Source organism: Monocercomonoides exilis, assembly GCF_001643675.1.
Source record: "Monocercomonoides exilis strain PA203 chromosome Unknown scaffold4-2303458, whole genome shotgun sequence".
Taxonomy (NCBI): domain Eukaryota; phylum Preaxostyla; order Oxymonadida; family Polymastigidae; genus Monocercomonoides; species Monocercomonoides exilis.
Genome location: NW_027150549.1, coordinates 1,855,300 through 1,875,704, shown reverse-complemented (window position 1 = coordinate 1,875,704; position 20,405 = coordinate 1,855,300). Strand labels below are relative to the sequence as shown.

Sequence of the window (20,405 nt, the reverse complement as noted above, 5' to 3'; positions counted from 1 at the left end):
ATGGCGCATTATAATAATAAAATGGTTGTATTCGATCTTGTCATTTGTTGTCTCTTTTCTTATAACTTTGGTTTGAAATCGGAAAATTGCCAACAGTGATGATTGGAACTTCATTTTTGCCTTCTCAACATGCGGTCCTTGGAGCTGGTATTGCTTCAATCCCAGCGGTGTGCAATTATTTAATTATATTTTGCATGCTTTTCTCTGTTGCTGAAAATTTTTATTGCAAATATATTTTCCTACTGTAATAATTACTTGTACGCATTTTTGTGTTTGAATAAAAATTTGATCTATTTTTCATAACATATACCGCGTAAAACGAAATATTATTTGTCAAAGATTGCTGATCCATCTCAGCAAGCTATTTGGGCTCAACAACTTGCTGCAACTACTCCAATTCAAACTTCACAATCCATAGGAAATTGGGACATATATTATTCAAACGGAAGGCCATATTATTTCAACAGAACATCAAATCAAACAACGTGGGATAAACCAGCTGAAATAATTGCACATGAAGAGCAGGAAGTCATCGTATCTTTTTTATTATATATACATATGCATAATGTTTTTCGACATCAACATTTTCATTTTTAATGATCCTTTTTTTCAAAGAAAACATGGAAAGAATTAAAGACACCCGAGGGCAAGACATATTATTTGAATACCAGAACGAATACAACCACGTGGGAGCTTCCAGAAGATGTTAAGACGATATATTTGTCTGCAATACAAAAACAATCATCAGCTTCAGAAAAAAATGATTCACAAAAATCGCAGTCAACTGTTGCTCTTCCAACAGTTACGATAGATCGAATGGCAACTTCTCTTTTTGACGATGAAGATGAAAATGGAAGTGAAGCGATTGCTTCAAGCATTGATGAAGCAACGATGGCCATTAAATCTGCATCCTCATCTTCTGATAACTCTACGCTTCAATTATCAATGCATACACAGCCAGCCACAACACAATCCTCTTCAATCACTTCATCAGCGTCTTTTCCTTTTTCTTCGCAATCTCAATTACCAGAAGCGTTGCAAACCCAACGGACTTCACTTCATTCAGAAACAGAACAGAAATCTCAAAATTTCACTTCACAAAGCACTTCATCTCGATCAAACACTGGCGAATCCTCCAACTCTCCCCCTGTTTCACCTTCCGTCTCGCCTTCTCCTTCTTCCTCTTCCTCTTTTGCTTCCATCCCGTCGTTCGAAAGGCCGCGCGGGATGAAGCGGAGCTCATCTGTCATGCCATCTGGTGATATGTCAAATTCCATTTCTTCTTCTTCTTCCTCCTCCTCTTCTTCTTCCCTTGCAACATCTTCTAATCCTTCTTCCACAGTCTCTGCTGTCTCTGCCGTCTTTGCCCGCCCGCTGGCTGAACGAGTGGCAGAGTTCAAAGAGATGCTCGAGTCACTCCAATTGAACCCACAAACAGCCACTTTTGAGTCGTCCATTGCGAAGGCAGCAAAGACACCGCAGTGGAAGCTGCTGAAGACGCTGCAGGAGAAAAAGGATGTGTTCAAGGAGTTCATGGCTGAGTGGGCTTTGGTATGAGGAGGGAGGATGAGATGAGGGATATGCGAAATAATAATGCTGAATGTTATTAATTATATTATTAATAGAAATAAAAAGAAAAAATATATATTTTTTTTTTTTGGATTTTTTTTTTTTTCTTTTTTCCCCCTTTGTTGCATGCTCCTCTGAATTGTGAATATGGATAAATGTATTTGTGTTTATGAATTTCGATACCATTTTCACAAATCAATTGCATCATCATCATCACCACCATCACCATCGTCATAATGAACAATAACAATGCATCATATCACATCTTAACCATCTCTTTGCCTCTATCTCAATCCATCCATCTCTTCCTCTCTCTCTCTCTCTCTCTCTCTCTCTCTCTCTCTCTCTCTCTCTCTCTCTTCCTATCTTCTCTTCTCTTCTCCTCTCCTTTCCTCTCCTCAGAAATCCAAAGAGATCCAAGAAGCCAAGCACAACGAGCAGAAGCGTCTGTTTGTGGAGATGCTGTCGAGTTTCCCTGAGCTGAATTCTCAGTCACGCTACTCACAGATCAAAGCAAAATGCCTCTCTGACTCCCGCTGGAAGGTGTTTGGGAGCGACGAGGAGGCGCGGGAGCAGCTGGTGAGGGAGTGGAGAAGAATAACTGAAGAGAAGGAGAAAGAGGAGAAGAGAAGGATCGATGCGGCAAACGCGGCAGAGCTCCAGCAGATTCTGCTGAAGGACGACAGGATAGCTCTCAGAATGTCGTTCAAAATGGTTGGATTATTTTGATTATTTATTTATTGTTATTTATTTATTTATCAATGTTATCGATTACAATTTCTGTGATTTCTATTTCTTCTTCTTCTCTTTCTCTCTTCCATTTTATCTTTCACATCATCTCTCATTCTATCTATCTTTCTTTCTCTTTATCTCTCTCTCTCTTCCAACAGGCCCATGATCTGTATGTGAATGACCAGCTGTGGAACAAAGTACCCCTGCATTTAAGGAAGAGTGTGTTCAGCGATGTGCAGAGGCAGCTGATGGAGGCAGAAAAAGAGCGGAAAGCGAAGCAGCACGAAGAGCGGGTGAAGAAAGAGAAGGAAATGAAGAAGGCGTTTGTGGCAGCAGTGAGGGAGCTCTTTGTGGAAGGGGAGATTCAGCTGGGGCAGACATACCAGGAATTGGAGAGGATCCGAATAACACCTGAGGAGAGCAACAGGGAAAGAGGGAAGGAAGGAGAAGGGGAAGGAGAAAAAGGGAGAGAAGGAGAAGAGAAAAATGATAACAAAAAGAAAGAGGCAGCTGAGAAGTCATGGGGAGATCAGAGTGATTCTTTGAACAAAGCTGAAGATGACACTGCAAAAGAAGAAAAGAGCTCTTCTTCTTCTTCTTCTTCTTCAAATGCTTCGACTTCTTCCAATGAAACAGATTCAACTTCGAACACTTCGTCTTCTTCCTCTTCCACTTCATCATCATCATCATCTTCTTCTTCTTCTTCTTCCTCCTCCTCTTCTTCCTCCTCCTCTTCCTTCTCCAACCGTCACCCTCTCTTCAACCATTCTGCCTACACTGCTCTTGTTGACTCCCACTTCGGGCACAATGTGATGGGGTATGAATGGTTCAAAGAGGCGATGAAAGAGATGGAGAATGAGCTGAGGAGGTATTCACAGGCAGTTTTAGCACTGGCTGAGAGGAGGGGGTGGATGTGGATGATTCCGGCATTGCTGAAGGAGGTGGAGTTAGAGAGGGAGAAGGAGAAGAAGGAGAAAGAGGAGAAAGAGAAAGAGAAAGAGAAGGAGAAAGGAGAAGGAGAAAATGGAGAGAAAGGAAAGGGAGAAGAAGAAAAAAAGGAGGAAGGGGAGAAAGAAGAAAAGGAAGAAGAAGAAGGAGAAGAAAACAATAAGAAAGAAGCAAAAGAGGAGAACGAGGAAGGGCAGAAGGAAGAGGAAGGAGCATTTGAACAAGGGAAAGAAGAAGAAGAAGAGGAAGAGATGACAAAGGAACAAAATAGACTTGTGTTGAGTGATGTTCTCCACAGACTGATCACTCCAAATGCAATGAAATCACCTGCTTTGCTGGACAGCTGCTTGGTTATGCCATCTTCTTCTTCATCAAATGCATCTTTGGATTCAAATGATAATATGACTTCAACTTTATCATCATCATCTTCTTCTTCAATTTCTTCCTCTTCTTCTCATCCTTCTCCTTCATCACTCTCTCGCTGTTGCATTTCGCTGCTCCCCTCTTCGTTCAGTCTGAAATGCCATTCCGTTCTCAACACACACATCAAAGTGACATCACCAGCATTTCTTCAGCTTCTGCGTCAGATCGATGAATTAGGAGCATTTGAAGAGATGGATGTCAAATTGAGTGATTCTCTTAGATGTCAAATGGGATGTGGAAAGAAAGCTAAAAATGAAGATGAGAATGAAGAATGCGATGAACGCGAAGGAACGAAGGGGAAGATGGAGGAAGATAAAGGGAAGGAGGAAGAGAAGGAAGAGAAGAGAAGTGAAATGGATGAGAAAGAGATCGATGCGAATGATAAAACGCAAAAGGCAAAAGAAGACGAAAAAGCTGATCAAAATGAAGGGAAAATGGATGTTGTGGAAGAAAAAGAAAAAGAAGAAAAAGAAGAGAAGAAAGACAACAATCACATGGAGAATGACGAAGCTGAGAATGAAAAAAGCACAGACAAAACAACCACACGCAAATGTTTGGTTGCATCTGATGTGTTTTTGACGACGTTTGTTCAGGTTATTCTTGAGAGCTGGCTCAATCAGTCAGCTGCAAAAGAGCAGATGGCGAAAAAAGCTAAGTCAATTCTGTCAAAAACGATTAGAGAGATACGCACTTTGAAGGAGAAGGAGAAGGAGAGGCAGAGGAAGAAGGCAAAAGAAGAGAAAGAAATGGAAGAAGAAGAGGAAGAAGAGGATGAGAAGAAGGGAAGCAAAAAGACACAGAAAAACAAGAATAAAAGTGAAAAATCGAAAAGTGGAAGAAGAAATGATTCTTCCGAAAGAGGAAAAGAGGAAGATGATGAGAAAGATGACAGCAGTGAAGATGACAGTAACAAAGGCAAAGGAAAAGACAAAGATGAAAATGATAACAAAGTTGATGAAGAAGAAGAAGATGATGATGATGGCAAAAACGGTATATCCACCCGGCACAGTCTGAACTCACCCTCTTTGGATGAGCTGGTGGAGACAGAGAAGGAAAGAGAGAGGGCGTTCGACAGAGAACAAGAGCTGAATGCAGCAGCAGTGGTGTCTGTGGACGACGTGGTGGACGAGCTCAGCGGGACTGACGAGTTCGACTTCATTCGCATTCTGTTCTATTCAGAGTGGACGAAAGAGAAAGAAGTGCGAGCATCGCTGAAGGAGCTGGGCATTGCTGACTTGTGTTTGGCTTTTCCAGCCTCTCCTCTTTCACTCGACGGATTTGTAGGCTCATCGGTGCTGAATCCGGCTGCATCCAATTTGTTATCTCCTTCCTCTCCAAATGCCATTCCTCTCTTTTCTGCGTCGCCTGCACTCAAAGTAGCAGTTCTCCGGCTGATTGATGCTGCCATCAGTGCAGCGATTGTCGAAGAGGATGCAGAATACATTCAGAAGCTGAGTGAGAGGCAGGCAGAGGAGCAGATGCAGATGCAGCTGCAGATGGAGAGAGAGAAGACGGCGAAGTTGCACTCACAAAGGAGTAAAGGAGAGAAAGGAGGAAAAGAAGAGAAAAGAGAAAAAGGTGCTAAAGCATCAAAGTTCAAGAAGAAAGAAGGCAAATCACGTCGCACAGGCAGCACTGCAAAGAAGAACAAAAGCGACGAATCGGACAGAAGTGACAGCAGAAGCCGAAGTCGAAGCAAAAGCAGAGGCAGTTCAGAAGAAGAGAGTGCTTCTCATTCAGACTCAGACTCAGACTCAGATTCAGATTCAAACTCATCTTCAGACAGCAACAGCTCTCTGGACTCATTCCATTTGGACCGGCTGCTCCTGGATGAGATTGGGAAAAAACCGAAAAAATCTGTTTTGAGCGATGTTTCTGGTGCCAAAGGGGAAAGAGGCAGAGCATCTGTTAGGTTTAGAAGAAGTAGATCGCCAAGCAGGAGCTTTGGGAGAGAGGAAATTGACTTGGAGAAAATGAAGGAGTTGGAAGGGGAGATGGATAGAGAGAAGGAGAAGGAGAAGGAGAAGGAGAAAACAAAAGCAAAGGAATCGAAGAAAGCAGTGAAAATGAACGAAGATGGAGATAAACAAGCAGAGAAAGAAAAAGAAAAAGAGAAAGAGGTTAAAGGAAGTGGAAATGCAGGAGATGAAGATGATATCAATGCAGATGAAGATCAAGAAGATTCAAAGGCAAAATTACAACCAAAAGAGAAAGCAAAAGAAAGAGCTAACAAGAGCAAAGCATCAACAGGAAGCGAAGAAGAGAAAGAAGACGAGTATAAAAAGGAGAAAAGTGCAAAAAGCAAGAAGAGATCTACAGACAGCAGCCCAACAAGCGATGAAGAAAGCTACATTAGCCTTAGTCTGAGTCGAAGCTCAGACGAAAGCTCTTCTGATGAGAGTGAACGGAGTGATAGAAGCAGAAGGAGGAGAAGAGGAGAGAAAGAAAAAGGTAAAGAAAGAAGAGGGAGAAGGAGAAGAAGCAGAAGCAGAAGCAGCAGCAGAAGTGACAGCAGCTATGACTCAAGTGACAAGAGCAGCCTGTCGAGTGATGAAGAACATCCAGCCAGAAAGAGAAGGAGAAGCGGTGCTTATCGTTCTCGTGCACATTCTCATTCTCGTTCCCATTCCCATTCTCTCTCTCGTTCTCTCTCTCGCTCTCTCTCTCATTCTCCATCTTCTCATCGAAGCAGAAGGCGCAATGAACCACGCCGTGCAGATGAATCCTACAGCAAGTACCACAACAAGGGAAGGCCTGCAAAAGAAGCAATAGAAGGCATCAGCAGCTCATTGGTGAAAGAGAAAGAGAGAGAAAGAGAGAGAAAAGGAAATGCTGGAACAGAAGGTGAATATCTGCCTATAGATGAGGAGGTGTTTGATCAGCTGTTTGGGAAGAAGAGGATGATGGCAGCGAGCGACAGCGACAGCGGCGATGAAGGAGAGAACTTCCCCAGCCGCTCCACGTTTTCTGGCGCATCGTCTTCATCGAATGCCCTTTCGCCTTCTTCTTCTTCTTCTTCTTCTATTTCTTCTTCGTCTTCTTCCTCTTCTTCCTCTTCTTCAACTCGTTCAACTGCGTCAGCTGTTCAGAAGGCTCCCTCCACCTCAAGCAGTTCATCGGCCTCTTCACAGAGGGCAGGCAACAATGCTCGCCCTGCTAGCGGCGATATTGATGAACTTGAGGAAGGAGAAATCGCAGATTAAGACCATGAATCTAAGTAATATTCATTAAAGCTTATTATTGTGAATATTTTTTTATCCGTTTTCTTCCTTATTGAGAATTTAATTTGTTTTTATTCTAATTGGCGTATTACGGATTAAAAAACAAAAGCTTTATTCAGAATTTTGTATAATTGATTTAGATATGAATTTTATGTTAAATGGGAATAATTTATTTTTATCGCAAAATGATGATAATTAAAAAATGGGTAAGTTATTTCCGGTTATTTTTCTTTTTTGTGGATTTGCATCCAAGGGATAATTGAAATGCAAACGCCAAAAACATCTCTTTCAGTTGGTCTTGATATTGGTTCGACTACCGTAAAGCTTGTTATACTCGACCCTGATTATCGGTTAATATTCAAAAGATATGAACGCCATCTTTCTGATATAAAAACAGCGGTAACAAAACTTCTTGATGAAGCAAATAGTGTGATTTTTTATGGAGGAAGCGTGTCTCCGAACAGCGATAGTTCTTCATTGAATGAAGATTCTTTTCAGGATGAATGCAATTCATTTCACACTTCGGGCGCACGATCATCTGATGAAATTATTAATCTTGGAATTTCTGGAAGTGGGGGAATTGGGCTTGCACAAGCGCTCAATGTTCCCTTCACTCAAGAAGTTATTTCTTGCACAAAAGCAATAAAGCATCGATTGAATCATGTGGATGTAGCTATAGAACTAGGAGGTGAAGACGGAAAAATAACGTATTTCGGAAAGAGTGGAGAAACTGAACAGAGGATGAATGGTATGTGTGCTGGAGGCACTGGTGCATTTATCGATCAAATGGTAACTCTTCTTCGATTGGATGAAGAGGGGCAGAAGCAAGGAAAAAGCGGTGCCGCGCTCATGAACGAACTAGCATCTCAACATACGACTATTTATCCGATTGCATCTCGCTGCGGAGTGTTTGCAAAAACAGATGTTCAGGCCTTAATAAACGATGGAGCATCAAAAACTGACATTTCTGCATCGGTATTTAATGCAGTTGTTATGCAGACAATTGCAGGGCTTGCTTGCGGTAGGCCAATTAAAGGAAAAGTTGCTTATTTGGGAGGACCACTCACTTTTCTTTCGGAATTGAGACATTCTTTTTCAAAGACATTACATCTTGATGAAGAAAAAGATGTAGTTTTCCCACAAGATTCTCTTTATTTTGTAGCTATTGGTGCAGCTCTCACTGCGCGAGAAACTGCAATTGAAGAATACGAACATGCAAATTCTTCATTAACTTCTAATATAAGTCAGGCATCACATCTTTTCCCAGTTCATGATGCAGCTTTGGCTTCATCAAAAGAAACACATAGGACAACTTGGGATTCAATCTGCCACAGACTTCATGGACATTTGGAATTAACAGTTGAAAAGCCACGGTTTGAACCGCTATTTGCTTCTAAAGAAGAATATGAAGCATTCAGAGAACGCCATAGTCGATGCTCGGCTGCAAAAGACGGACTAAAAGAGTATTTACTGCGTGTTGCACGAAAAATCGAACCTAAAAAGAAAGAAACAACAAATGTTTCAGCGAACGACGATTCTAACATGTCAAACTCAGCTTCAAGCGAAACAATTTTAGGGAGTGAAGCTGATGAACTTGCTCCACCAACTCATCCAGTGGCACCAGTGTTTCTGGGGATGGATGTTGGATCGACCACAACAAAAGTGCTTTTGATGGGAATTGGCGGAGAAGTGCTGTGGACTTCATACGGCTCGAATAAAGGCCAGCCGCTGCAAAGCTGCACAGCTGGAGTGAGGGCTGTTTGCGCTGAGATGGAACGAATCGAAAAGGAAGTGGAATCAGAAAGAAAATCGGAACTGCACAAAAACTCGGAAGGTGAAGAGAGAGGAGATGAATCAGACGAAGAATCAGAAGATTTTGATTCGCCTCGTTTTATTTTGTGCCGCAGTGGAGTGACTGGATATGGCGAGCAGCTTATTCAGACAGCGTTGTGCGTGGACGATGGAGAAGTCGAAACAGTTGCACATTTTCGAGCTGCACGTCATTTTGTGCCTAAAGTTGACTTTCTTCTTGACATTGGAGGACAGGACATGAAATGCCTGTTTATTAAAGATGGTGCAATTGACCGTATTGTTCTGAATGAAGCATGCTCCTCTGGCTGTGGCTCCTTCCTAGAGACGTTTGCGCACTCAGTCCACATGAGTGTGGGGGACTTTGCCGATGCTGGCTTGTCTTCGAGATGCCCTGTCGATTTGGGGTCACGGTGCACTGTGTTTATGAACAGCAGGGTGAAGCAGGTGCAGCGGGAAGGTGCATCGCTTGCAGATATCTCGGCAGGGCTGGCACTGTCTGTGGTGAAGAACGCGCTGTTCAAAGTGATGCGGATCAAGAACATTGCAGAGCTTGGGGCGAATGTGGTGGTGCAAGGAGGAACATTTCTGAATGATGCAGTGCTGAGGTCGCTGGAAAGAGTGATTGGAAGAGAAGTGGTGAGGCCTGACATCGCCGCAATGATGGGCGCTTTTGGAATGGCGCTGATAGCACGAGACAAATACAACAGCAGCACACGATCCAGAAGAAGAGGGGAAGACGACGAAAGGCTGAAGATACGAGACGCTATGCTTGCAGCTGCAAAAAAGGAGCAGGCTTCGTCTTCAGCTTCTGCATCATCTCATTCTGTTCCTGACATTGAGACTCTCACTCCTTTTGAACTGTCGTGCATGCCTTATCGCTCTTCGCTTCTTCCTCCTTCGCTTCTATCCACTTTCACATCGACAGTCACCACACGCAGATGTGGAGGTTGTCTTAACAATTGTCTTCTGACCATCAACTGCTTTTCTGATGGCAGACAGCACATTTCAGGCAACAGATGCGAAAGAGGAGCAGGCAAAACAGTTGGATCAACAGTGTTGTGGGCGGAAAAGATTGAGAAAGATCAAAAAATGGAACACTCAAAGAGTTTGCTGCTATCTTTGACGTCTTCTTCTGCAAAGAAAGGAGCGAATGCTGCTGATGATTGTGCACAACATAAACTGACACTGCTGCCTTCTCTATCAATTGCATCAACAGTTCTTACGCCAATCAAAGTGAATTCTCTACCAAATCTACATGATTTCAAACAACGCCGTATCTTCTCTTACTACAAACCATTGCCATCTGCCTCAGCCACACGAGGAGTGATTGGCATTCCTCGTGTGCTGAACATGTATGACGAGTATCCCTTCTGGTTCACTCTGTTTACCAGCCTGGGCGTGCGAGTCGAGCTCAGCGGACTGTCAACTGCAGAGCTGTACAAGTCAGGCGCAGACACCATCCCGTCAGACACGATGTGCTACCCAGCCAAACTGATCCATGGACACGTGCTCGACCTCATCCAGAAGAAGCACTGCAAACGCATTTTCTACCCGGGCGTTCTGTTCACACGGACTGAAGGCCATCGCTCGACGAATGTTGCGCACTGCCCTGTGGTGTCTTTATATCCAGACATTCTGCCACGCAACTTGGATCTGCCTGATGATGTGGAGTGCATCAACCCTTTCCTTCCTGTGCATCAGCCAGACGAGATGCTCGATAGATGCATGCAGCATTTAGCACCAACGCTGTCTCGATTGCCTTCTGCTAACAGTGAATCAGAGCAGAAGTCTTCATCTTCATCGTCTTCTTCAACGTCTTCTTCTCCAAGACCTGTAAAGAAGAGCGAAATGGCAGCAGCGCTGAGCGAGGCATATGCTGCGTGGGACTTGTGCCGTGCAGACATTGCGAGAGAAGGAGAGCGAGCGCTATGCTTTCTGGCAGAGCATCCATCCATTCATGGCGTTGTACTGGCTGGACGGCCTTATCACATCGATAGAGAGATCTCACACGGAATGGCTGGGCTTGTACAATCACTGGGCTGTGTGGTGCTGAGTGAAGACAGCATCAGCGAGAGAGGCAGAGCGTATCTGCAGCGGCCGCTGAGAGTTTTGGATCCAGTTTATTTCCACACGAGACTGTATCAGGCAGCTGCGTTTGTGGCGAGGCAACACGAGGCGATGGTGGATGTACTGGCAGATGCAAAAGTGCAGCATGTGAAAGAGGAGTATTACGAGTCGAAGAGGATGAAGAAGGAGATGAAGGAGAGAAAGGAGATGAAAAAGAAGGCAACAAAGGGCAATAAGAATACAGAGCAAAGCGAAGCTGACAGCTCAGCTGCAGATGAAATGAGCATCCAGCCAGAAGAGATGATCACAAAAGACGAGATGAAGAAGCTGATTGAGCGTATCAGAGAAGAAGCGGAAAGAGAGATAGCGCTTGTTAACATGAACAGCTGCTCTTCAGTTGCATCAGTCAGCAGCAGAAGTTCTGATGCAAGTCACAACAACACATTGTCTGAACCCCTGCACGATCGCCTCCATTTTGTCCAGCTGGTCTCCTTTGGCTGTGGACAAGATGCAATCACGACGGATCAAGTGAGCGAGATCTTGCATGCACATGGGAAGGATTATACTCAGATAAAGATTGATGAGATAGGAAATCTTGGCGCAGTCAGAATCAGGTTAAGATCACTGCTTGCTGCAGTGGCTGAGAAAGAGGAGAAAGAGCAGAAGGAGTGGGAGAAGAGGCAGAAGGAGAGCGAACAAGAAAGGAAACAAGGAATGATGGGGAAAGGCAGCATAGATGGAGACACACAAATAGCAGGCTTTAAACCACACAAAGCCAAAGAAACCAAAAAGGAAGGGAAGAACCACATAACTATTCCTGACTCATATTATGCCCCGATCAAACCTTCTCCTGTCAATGCAATGGCATCCCATGATTATACTGACCCATCCTCAGACACATCCTCTGAATGCTCCACCTCTTCCATCGACGACACAGCCACATCCATCTCTCGCAATTCTGACCCGCCCAGCGGAAATCTGCCTGTCATGTCGCCTACACCGTCGCTTTCACCAACTGCACAAAATGCTCAGACGTGCTCACCAAACCCACTTGCCTCTCCTTCTCCTTCTCCTTCTCTCTCTGCTGCTGACAACATTTCTCTCTCAACTTCTGCTTTTCTGGTCTCTTCTTCTTCGTCGAATGCTTTGTCTCCTTCTTCCTCTGATGTCAAACCTTGTTCTCCCAGTGAAGAATCGCCTTCCTCATCCTCTTCTCTTCTTTCTCCTCTTTCTTCTAATACATCCTCTATTGTTGTGGACACAGCAAATGCTGACTCTCCCTCTCCTCCTCTTCTCTCTCAGCAAACTAACATCTCTTCTACATTCCCTGCAATGGATCCATTGTCCACAACTTCTGTTCCTTCTTCTACACACAATGAAAAGAATTCATCAAGTGATTCATTAACATTATCTTCGTCTTCCTCTTCCTCTTCAGCCCTTCCTTCTGTGATGTACAAACAGAAGCTGCCAACAGAAGAAGAGCGGTACAGTGAGTTTGTGAGAAACGGGATGCAATCTGCCTTGAGCGAGAAAGATGTGGCTGTGCTGACAAAGAAGAGGAAAGAGGAGCTGCATACAGAAGAGAAAAGGATCAACAAGCTGATTGAAGAATCAGAGAAACTGAGAGAGAAGGAGGTGAAGGATGTGGAGAAGAGAGTTTTGCTGTATGAAGAAGCAAAGCAGAAGGCGAAGGAGAAAGAAGAGAAAGAAAGAAAGAAGACGAAAAAGATGAAGGAAAGAAATGAAGCTAAAGTCATAACTCTTCATTCGGATAATGTGAATGCTTCTGCAACAACAACTTCATCATCATCTTCTTCTTCTTCTTCTATTCCCACCACCACCACCACCTCTTCTTCTTCTTCCACCCCGTCCCCTTCCTCCATTCCCAAGAAATCTTTATCTGCGCAGAACGCATTAAGTCTGATGAGTGCCTTCGACATTGAGTCGATGGATGTCTGCACACCCGATCGATGCATTAGCTGTTTCGCTGCCACCACCTGCACTTCAGCTGAGAACGTCGCATTGCACAGAAAGAGCAGAGAAGAAGAGAATGCAAAGACACTCGAGCCATCTGCGGGAATTTCGTCTGCGACGGAAGATGGCTCGTGCTGCTCTGAAGCAGACGAATTGCATAATTCTTCTTCTTCTTCTTCCTCTTCCTCTTCCAGTGCAGTGAAGACGACAGGCAGCGAGCCAGCCCTTCATCCATCGAGCACGTGTCTGCCACTTGCATCTCCATCGAGTGGGAGTGAGATGTTTGTGACTCCGCTCTTCACAGAGACGATGAAGAAGACACACGTGGTGATCACTCCAACCATGTCCTCGTTCTCCAACCCGTTTCTGCTCGCCATTTTGCGCCGCAGAGGATACCACGCCTTCATTCCTGAGACCACCCCGCCTGAGTGGCTTCCCAAAGGGAACAAGGAAGTGCTCTGCCGCTACTCTCTGCCCATCGGCAGCCCCTCTGAGGTGTATGAGACCTCTCTCTCTTTGCTCCACAACGACCTGTGCATCCCAGCACACCATTTCCTTGGCCTCTTTCTGCACTCTGTCACGCCTCTTTCGTCAAAGTCGGCTTCTGTTGGAGCAGTTGCTTCGCTCTCATCATCTGCTTCACCAACACCAACACCTTCTCCTTCTATTTCATTGACACCTTCCCTGTCACCTTTATCATCGCCATCATCATCTTCTTCTGATTCTGCATTATCAACTCCAACAAAGCCATCATCACATACTGATACATTTGATTCTACCTCTTCCAATAACAGTAATAATTATAATAACATCAAGTGCCATCATCGCCCTCTATTTGACATCCATCGCTGTGCCTTTCTGATCACTCAAACTGGGTCAGCCTGCCGTGCACCTAACTATCTCTCCTCTCTTCGCAGAGCCCTTCGAGATTTGGGTGCTCCTTCTGCTCCAGTCATTCCCTTCGCCTCTTCCTCCAAGCTGAACGCCAAGCACCCAGGCTTCCCCATTACACCGTTGGTTCTGATTGATGCTGCTTTCGCCTTTGTGATGGGCGATCTGCTGCAGCGTCTTTTGTTACGCACTCGTCCGTATGAGGCAGTGAGGGACTCCGCAAACAGCCTGTGCTTGGAGATGATGGAAGAAGGCTATCGCCTGCTAGCGAAGTCTACAGACTACGACGCCTACTGCAAGTGGTGCAAGAAGGCCATCAACAGGTTCCAGGAGCTGCCACTGAGGGAGATGGAGAGGAAGCCGCTGGTTGGCATTGTGGGCGAGATTGGGGTGCAGATGCGGCCGTCGCTGAACAACTTCATTGTGGACAGGCTGGAGATGCTGGGGGCAGAGGTGGTGTGCTTCGGGATGATGGACTTTCTGGGCTACTGCTCGGCCGACGATCTGGGGCTCAACGACGAGTTCAAGAAGGACTTCAAGGGTGTTGTGTGGAACAAGGCGATGCTGCTGTACTACCAGCGCCTGCTTTCTCCGATCAACACGCTGTTCAGAAGGAAAGAGTCGCGCTTCCTGCCGTTTGCGACGGGGGAGGAGCTGTTTGCGATGATGAAGCCGCATTGCTCTCCGATGATGATTTGGGGGGAAGGCTGGCTGCTGGTGGCGGAGATGGTGGAGCTGGTGGAGCACTTCGGCTGCAGCAACATTGTTGTGCTTCAGCCGTGGGGCTGTCTTCCTAACCACATCACAGGCAGAGGGTTCATGAAGCAGATGAGGGAGAGATACCCAGGAACGAACATTGTGGCGATTGATTTTGACACCAGCGGGACAGAAGTCAACCAGATCAACAGGCTGGTGCTTATGCTGTCTGTGGCAAAGGAAAACATGAAAAAGAAGAAGAAAAATCAGAAGACAGCTGCGATGATGGCTGTATCTGGTGACTCATCAGTAAAAGAAGTCACTCATGAATTAGCAGAAGAAAGTGACAAAGCTTCATCAACTGGCTGCTTATCAGAAAGTGGGGGTGTGAGTAATGATACAAATGAGGCGACTGGTCCATCTCCTCATTCGATGAAGCAGATACATTCAGAAGCGCAGCTTCCATCGAACTCGGACTGTTCAGTTCGAAAGGAGTCTGAGAATTGTTTGTTTGACAAGAGTGAGTGTGAGGTAGATATCGCAGCTAAAGTTGAATTCGATTATGAAACAAAGATTATGACAAACGCATCAGCCATAAAAGGAGAAAGCTGAAAGCGATTTATTTGTCGATTGAAATCTTTTGAGAGGATGACACGAAATTGCAAACACGTAGCCAGATGTCTCATATTGCTTTGTTTGTGTAATGAAACATGAAAAGTTTGGTATTCTTTCAGCATACACAAAAAGAATTGAAATAGTTCTGTCTCTTCGATCTTTCTTCATTAGTGCTTTATTCATCTCGCATCAAATTGATTTAGAAAAGCCGAAACGAGAATGCTTTGATTTGCTCATTCTCTTTTTCAACTTATTGCTTTCATATATCTGAAGAAAATCATTCACAAATTTTATTTTCTGTTATTCGCATTGTAATTTCATTAATTCTTTTTCATTTCCTTCCCTTATCTTGAGTACTGTCACCCTTTGTTTATTTGTAGGCATATCTTCGAATACATTTGTTTATCTGCATTGTTCATAAATATTATTATTATTTATTTATTTATTTATTTATTTATTAATAATATTATTATTATTTGTGTGTATTTTCTTTTTCTTTTTCTTTTTTTTTTTTTTCCTTTTTGCATATTAATTTTCAATAAATTTTGGATTGTAATTTTTTTAAAGGCAAATACAATGGAGAATAATTCTGCCTATCACCTTTTCCCTTAGCGTTGTTGATGTTATAAAAAAAATTATTTGCACTCACATATTATGTTGTCTTTTCTTTTGGGCGTGTTTTATTAATATTTATTTTTATCTTTGCTAACCATTCGCACATTTAACTACGTAAATTGAATTCTTGTATTGTTCCAATATTTTTATTGTTATTTTTATTGCGAATGTAATTTATTGGTTAAAATATTTTGATTTCTGCTTAAATGAAGATTTTAGAGGAACACGATTTTTTTTCAAAAATTTTAATATCAATTAAAATGCATAACATTTTAATTGTCAATAAAACTTCTATTCAATTTCTTCTCTTCTTGTTGAGAGATGCCACTAAATGTGTCATGTCACTTTTCGTGATCAAAAATGTTTTGCTCCTCGCAGACCCCATTGAAAGCTGAACTCTCACCTTCAACTGGTACTGCAATGCAGATCAGTGTGCCAACAAGTTCCCAACGCAGTAGCTCCAAGATCCCAACAGCTTCTTCAAATATTTTTTCACATGCTGAATTAGAGCAACAACCTTCACCCATCTTATTCGAAACCGCAGATTCTCGAACTTTTGATGATTTGTTCAGATCAATATTTAGCATAGGTGTAAATTGTACCACTTCAGTTTGAATTTTTTCATAATTGTAATATCATAGCGTTAATCCACACAATTTGACGAAGCGATTCAAAAAGGGAAATGCCGAAATTCGATCATGAAATTTCACTCAATTTTTTAATTGATCATAAATCCCATAATTATTTTTTTCATTTTTGATCAAAAACATTATTTAATAATCTTATTAGAACTTAGAAAAATTTTTAATACTCTTCAAATCCATGCAAGAGGAATCAGAACAGTGCAAATTTCCAACATTCACACAGTTTTTAATTAATTGATCAGGGAGCGACGAGTTTTCCCTTTCACTGTTTGAAGAATATGGAATTTTGAACAAAAATAAAAAATTACATAAGAACGTGGTCAACATGTTACTCAAAAAATGGAGAAATGTTAAAAGCAATTACTCATTTCGATGTATGAGATTCAAAAAGGAATATTTTTGGAATAATTAAATAATTTTTTATGAACACAAAATATCACAATTTTCTGCAATGTGCTTTTTGTACCATTACTGGTATCGGCACGAGATAAATGAAACAACAAAAGAAACAAATTTATCAAATTAAACAATAAAAAATTCAATCAGTTGATGAGAAGAATTTGTGTCTAATTTGAACTGAATTGTTTGGACAAAATCGGCATCAACAAAACAATAGAAATGGACGAAACATTTATTTCAAAAAACAAAAATAACGTGGGAAGAGAAAAAGATCAACAATAGCTTTGGGGAGCAATTGAAAGAAAAACATAAATACAGAAACAGAAACTCAAACTTGAATTTCTTCCAAACAAAAATGAACATTCACTGGAAATATGGAATTTCAACTATAGATCCATCTCGATTAGATCAATCAATATTATCGATTTATGAATATCTGGTGGTTGTTATCATCTTGTATAATAAGTTGAATAGGTGATGATTATAAGATAGAGATCGATGATTATTGCTGATACTCTTAGAGGTTTCTAACGATTATATATTCAGTGATGTTCTATAAAGATGGAGTCATTGATAGGTGTTATCGAGATATATCTATAGCTGATATACCATAACTCCTAGGAGGAGAATCAGCTAAAAGATTAACTGGAAGATTTGTTAAAGGTGTTCAAGTTGGTAAATTAGTGGTGAATTTGTGTGTTATCGTTGATGTTATCGTTTGTGAAATCGCAAATAAAAATAATTGATTTTGTTTTTTGTTTTATAGTAAATGGGTCGGAAGAAGATATACGCAACTGTCGAAGAAGCTAAAGCGGCTCAACAGAAGCAAATTAAGCAGTTTCAGGAAAAACGGAAGGAAGAAGCAAAGTATTACAATGAACATGTATCTGAAAAACAGAAGAAGTTGATTAAGATCTTGAGGAGAAAGCTTATCGAAAGTGATGAGCTGTTAGATGAGTTGATGGAAAAAGTTAATGGTTATTGCCTGCACAGGCTTGATTGGGCAAAATGTGTTAATTGACGAAATATAACAGACTACACACGTTCGTTGTATCTCCAGTAGAATCAAACAGTAGTCACGGTGGAGTTGTGGTGGATTGTCAACATCAATATTTTTTCTTGGAAAAAGTGTAAATCGGTAAACCGGATACCGGGTTGTGGCAATGTCTGAGACTCAGCGGAAGGGAAATATTGGGTTAAATCTCCGTGCTGGAAGCGTAAACCGGTTAACAGGTAAACCGGATCTTTATATTTCATCTGAAAAGAGCTGCCAGCATGCCATTTCTGCCAACATGAACATTTTACCCCTAATTTGCTATGATTTTGAAAGTTTTTATTTAATTTCGACTGTTTCATCATTTTGCAACACTTCCACATGGAATTGATGGTGGTATATAACAAGTGGCACACAAGCTGTATAGTTTTTGTATTAATGATTTCCAAAAAAACGAATATATTTAGTTAATTTCCACTGAACAGTCAATGTTATCTTCATCTTCTCGCCGTTTGAGGAGTTGTTCATTCTCTGGCTTGAGTTCATAACACCACACTTGATTTCCTCCACCACTTATTTGTTTTCTCTCGCATCTGTCTTTGATTTCCAATTGGAATGAGCGATCGTTCTTGTATTCAACTGGTCTGAAACATAGTGCTTCAGAACGTCCCCACACTTCTTTGAGTTTATTGCAATGCTCCTGACAGAACACATCGATGATAGAGAGTGATGCTGCAATGATATCTTCTTTCACCTCTGTTGTTGGTATTGCCCTTGTGTTGAAATTGGAGAGATCTTTGCTGAAGATATAAAAGTGAAGTTGTTCATAGAATTCATTATCGAAAGAGCTTGTGAAATCCTTGAAGAATGAAAGATTGATCTTATATTTTGAGTCACAATCACAAACAACATATCTCCTGTCACCAATCTCAACCTTGATAGTGTATGAGTGATTTGTCACAAACATGAAATTAGCTTCGTTCTCAACTGTTCTTCTTGGCTGATTCTTTTCGTTGATTCTGATTGTTGAATTACGTGATTTTACTCTTCAATGAGTCAAAGTTAGCTGTTCGATCATCTCCAAAATTCTTCAATTCGTTAAGTGCAATCAGCATTTCCCTTCAACGATGGAGTTGAACTGTACTGTCAGTTCTGCAATCTCTGTGACATTTGGACATGAATATCCTGCCAACAGTTCAGCAAAAACATTTGTCCAGACATTCTTTCCAATACCTTGCAAGCCTTTGAGAACAAGTGATGTTTCCGCTTTTTGACCAGAATTATGAACAATTGATACAATCCAACAGAGGATGTATTGATAGAGTTTTTCGTTGTTGTTGGCAATAACTTCTCGTGTGAAATCGAGGAATGTTTTGATGATTTCGTCATTTTGTTCGTTTGCAATTTGATATTTGAACCCATGGAACTGAGAGAATATTCGATTGTTATCTGAGAAGAACTTCACATCATCAATCGATAGAACATGTGAGTATTGTTCGAAAGCTGTCTCAACTGTGAGAGTCTTTTTGTCATCATGCCAGAGTATTATTGTTTTGAACAGCTCGTCCATTGCTTCAACAAACCTCAGAACTTTTGTGAGATCTTCAGCGACTTCAGATGCTGAGGAGTATTATTTTCGAAAAGCTTTATCCCTGATTTCAGAGAACGAGAACGATGAGTTGAGATCTATTTCATGAACAGTAATCTCTTGTGGAGGTTCTTCCTTTTGCTCATTCTCTTTTCTGAGGAGTGGAATGATCACATCGTTGTAATATGTTGGATTCCACCTCTTGACAATCATTTGTAGAACAAATGGATGTGACTTGTTATCTCTGTGCATGTATCGTTTTTCTTCAAAGTGAGTGATCACATTTGCTGTAAGAGCAGCTGTCTCTTTGATTTGATTGTAAAGAAAATCTATCGATTGGTTATCGAAACAATTAATGTTGACGAGTGAGTTGAGAGCTGCAAATGACAGTAAAAGAGTAAACTCAGAATCAAGTGACAAAAAATCTGTGTCGTTATGTATTTCAACATTTTCGAGTCCACCAACAAGAGCAAGTGCGACAGTTGACGACATATTTACGATTCCATCTTGTGTGAGAAGATTGTGTGGTTCAGCTGCCATTGTCGTTGTTGTATTCTCTGTTTTGATGTCAATACCGAAGATAGCAAGAACACTCTGAAGTGATGAAAGATCTCTGATCTCTGCAATTGTTGAGTGAAATGTATTTGGTGATGATTCTCTTGCCATCTTTCATCTCTCTGGATGAAGAGTCAGCTTGAACAACAAGCCTCTGTTTTCCATCTCCAATACCTGCAAAAATGTCGATATCAAACTCTGGACTCGTGAACACTTTGGTTTGTGATGAACATTTGAGGGGATAACCAAGCAGCTCACAATAAATGTGAAGACCACCATGAGCTGTTTGTACAAGTCCGACATTTCGGGGGAGTTTCTCGAGAATGGAATTCCTGACGGTTTTCGTTTGTTCAGCTTGAAGGGATTTGTTGATATCAACATCAACCACACAGAGATCCTCACATTTGCTGATATCGACAGCTGTTCCAGTGTGTCGTTGGCCTTGCTTCTTGTCGGAATATTTCTTGCAGTCGAACAAGTCAACAACGTGATCTTTCATTCGTTCTCCCAGCGTTTGCTGTTCTGTTGACATTGAATCAATTAGTCGTTGGATTTCGTTATCAGAGTCTGGTTGGGAGTTTGTCATTTAATAAAAATCAAAAAAACAATTTTTTTTTTGAAACAGATTTATTTTTGTAACGTGCATTTACGAGGAAGATGAC

The 20,405-nt window shown here is 42.0% G+C and overlaps 3 protein-coding genes across 3 annotated transcripts; 2 read left to right on the top strand and 1 right to left on the bottom strand.

Moving 5' to 3' along the window:
- Positions 1–1,646: 1,646 nt before the first annotated feature.
- On the top strand, positions 1,647–7,051 carry MONOS_6889 (uncharacterized protein). The gene is made up of 2 exons (XM_067877161.1): positions 1,647–2,283; positions 2,460–7,051. Exons 1-2 carry the CDS (start codon positions 2,029–2,031, stop codon positions 6,873–6,875), a joined length of 4,671 nt encoding a protein of 1,556 aa, XP_067734873.1. The 5' UTR covers positions 1,647–2,028; the 3' UTR covers positions 6,876–7,051.
- A 106-nt stretch (positions 7,052–7,157) lies between these two features.
- Positions 7,158–15,818, top strand: MONOS_6890 (putative CoA-substrate-specific enzyme activase; the record flags this gene model as incomplete). The annotated part of the gene is made up of 1 exon (XM_067877163.1): positions 7,158–15,818. The coding sequence occupies one exon, from the start codon at positions 7,158–7,160 to the stop codon at positions 14,943–14,945; it is 7,788 nt and encodes a 2,595-aa protein (XP_067734872.1). The 3' UTR covers positions 14,946–15,818.
- Positions 15,819–19,230: 3,412 nt separating this feature from the next.
- Positions 19,231–20,329, bottom strand: MONOS_6891 (uncharacterized protein; the record flags this gene model as incomplete). The annotated part of the gene is made up of 2 exons (XM_067877164.1): positions 19,231–19,808; positions 19,918–20,329. 2 exons carry the CDS (start codon positions 20,327–20,329, stop codon positions 19,231–19,233), a joined length of 990 nt encoding a protein of 329 aa, XP_067734871.1.
- Between the last annotated feature and the right edge of the window lie 76 nt (positions 20,330–20,405).

What these genes read in the sequence shown, in the direction of transcription:
- MONOS_6889 (XM_067877161.1), top strand. Translation starts at nt 2,029, where the DNA reads ATGCTGTCGAGTTTCCCTGAGCTGAATTCTCAGTCACGCTACTCACAG. An exon ending in TCAGAATGTCGTTCAAAATG is followed by an intron (nt 2,284 to 2,459) that starts GTTGGATTATTT and finishes CTCTTCCAACAG; the next exon opens with GCCCATGATCTGTATGTGAA.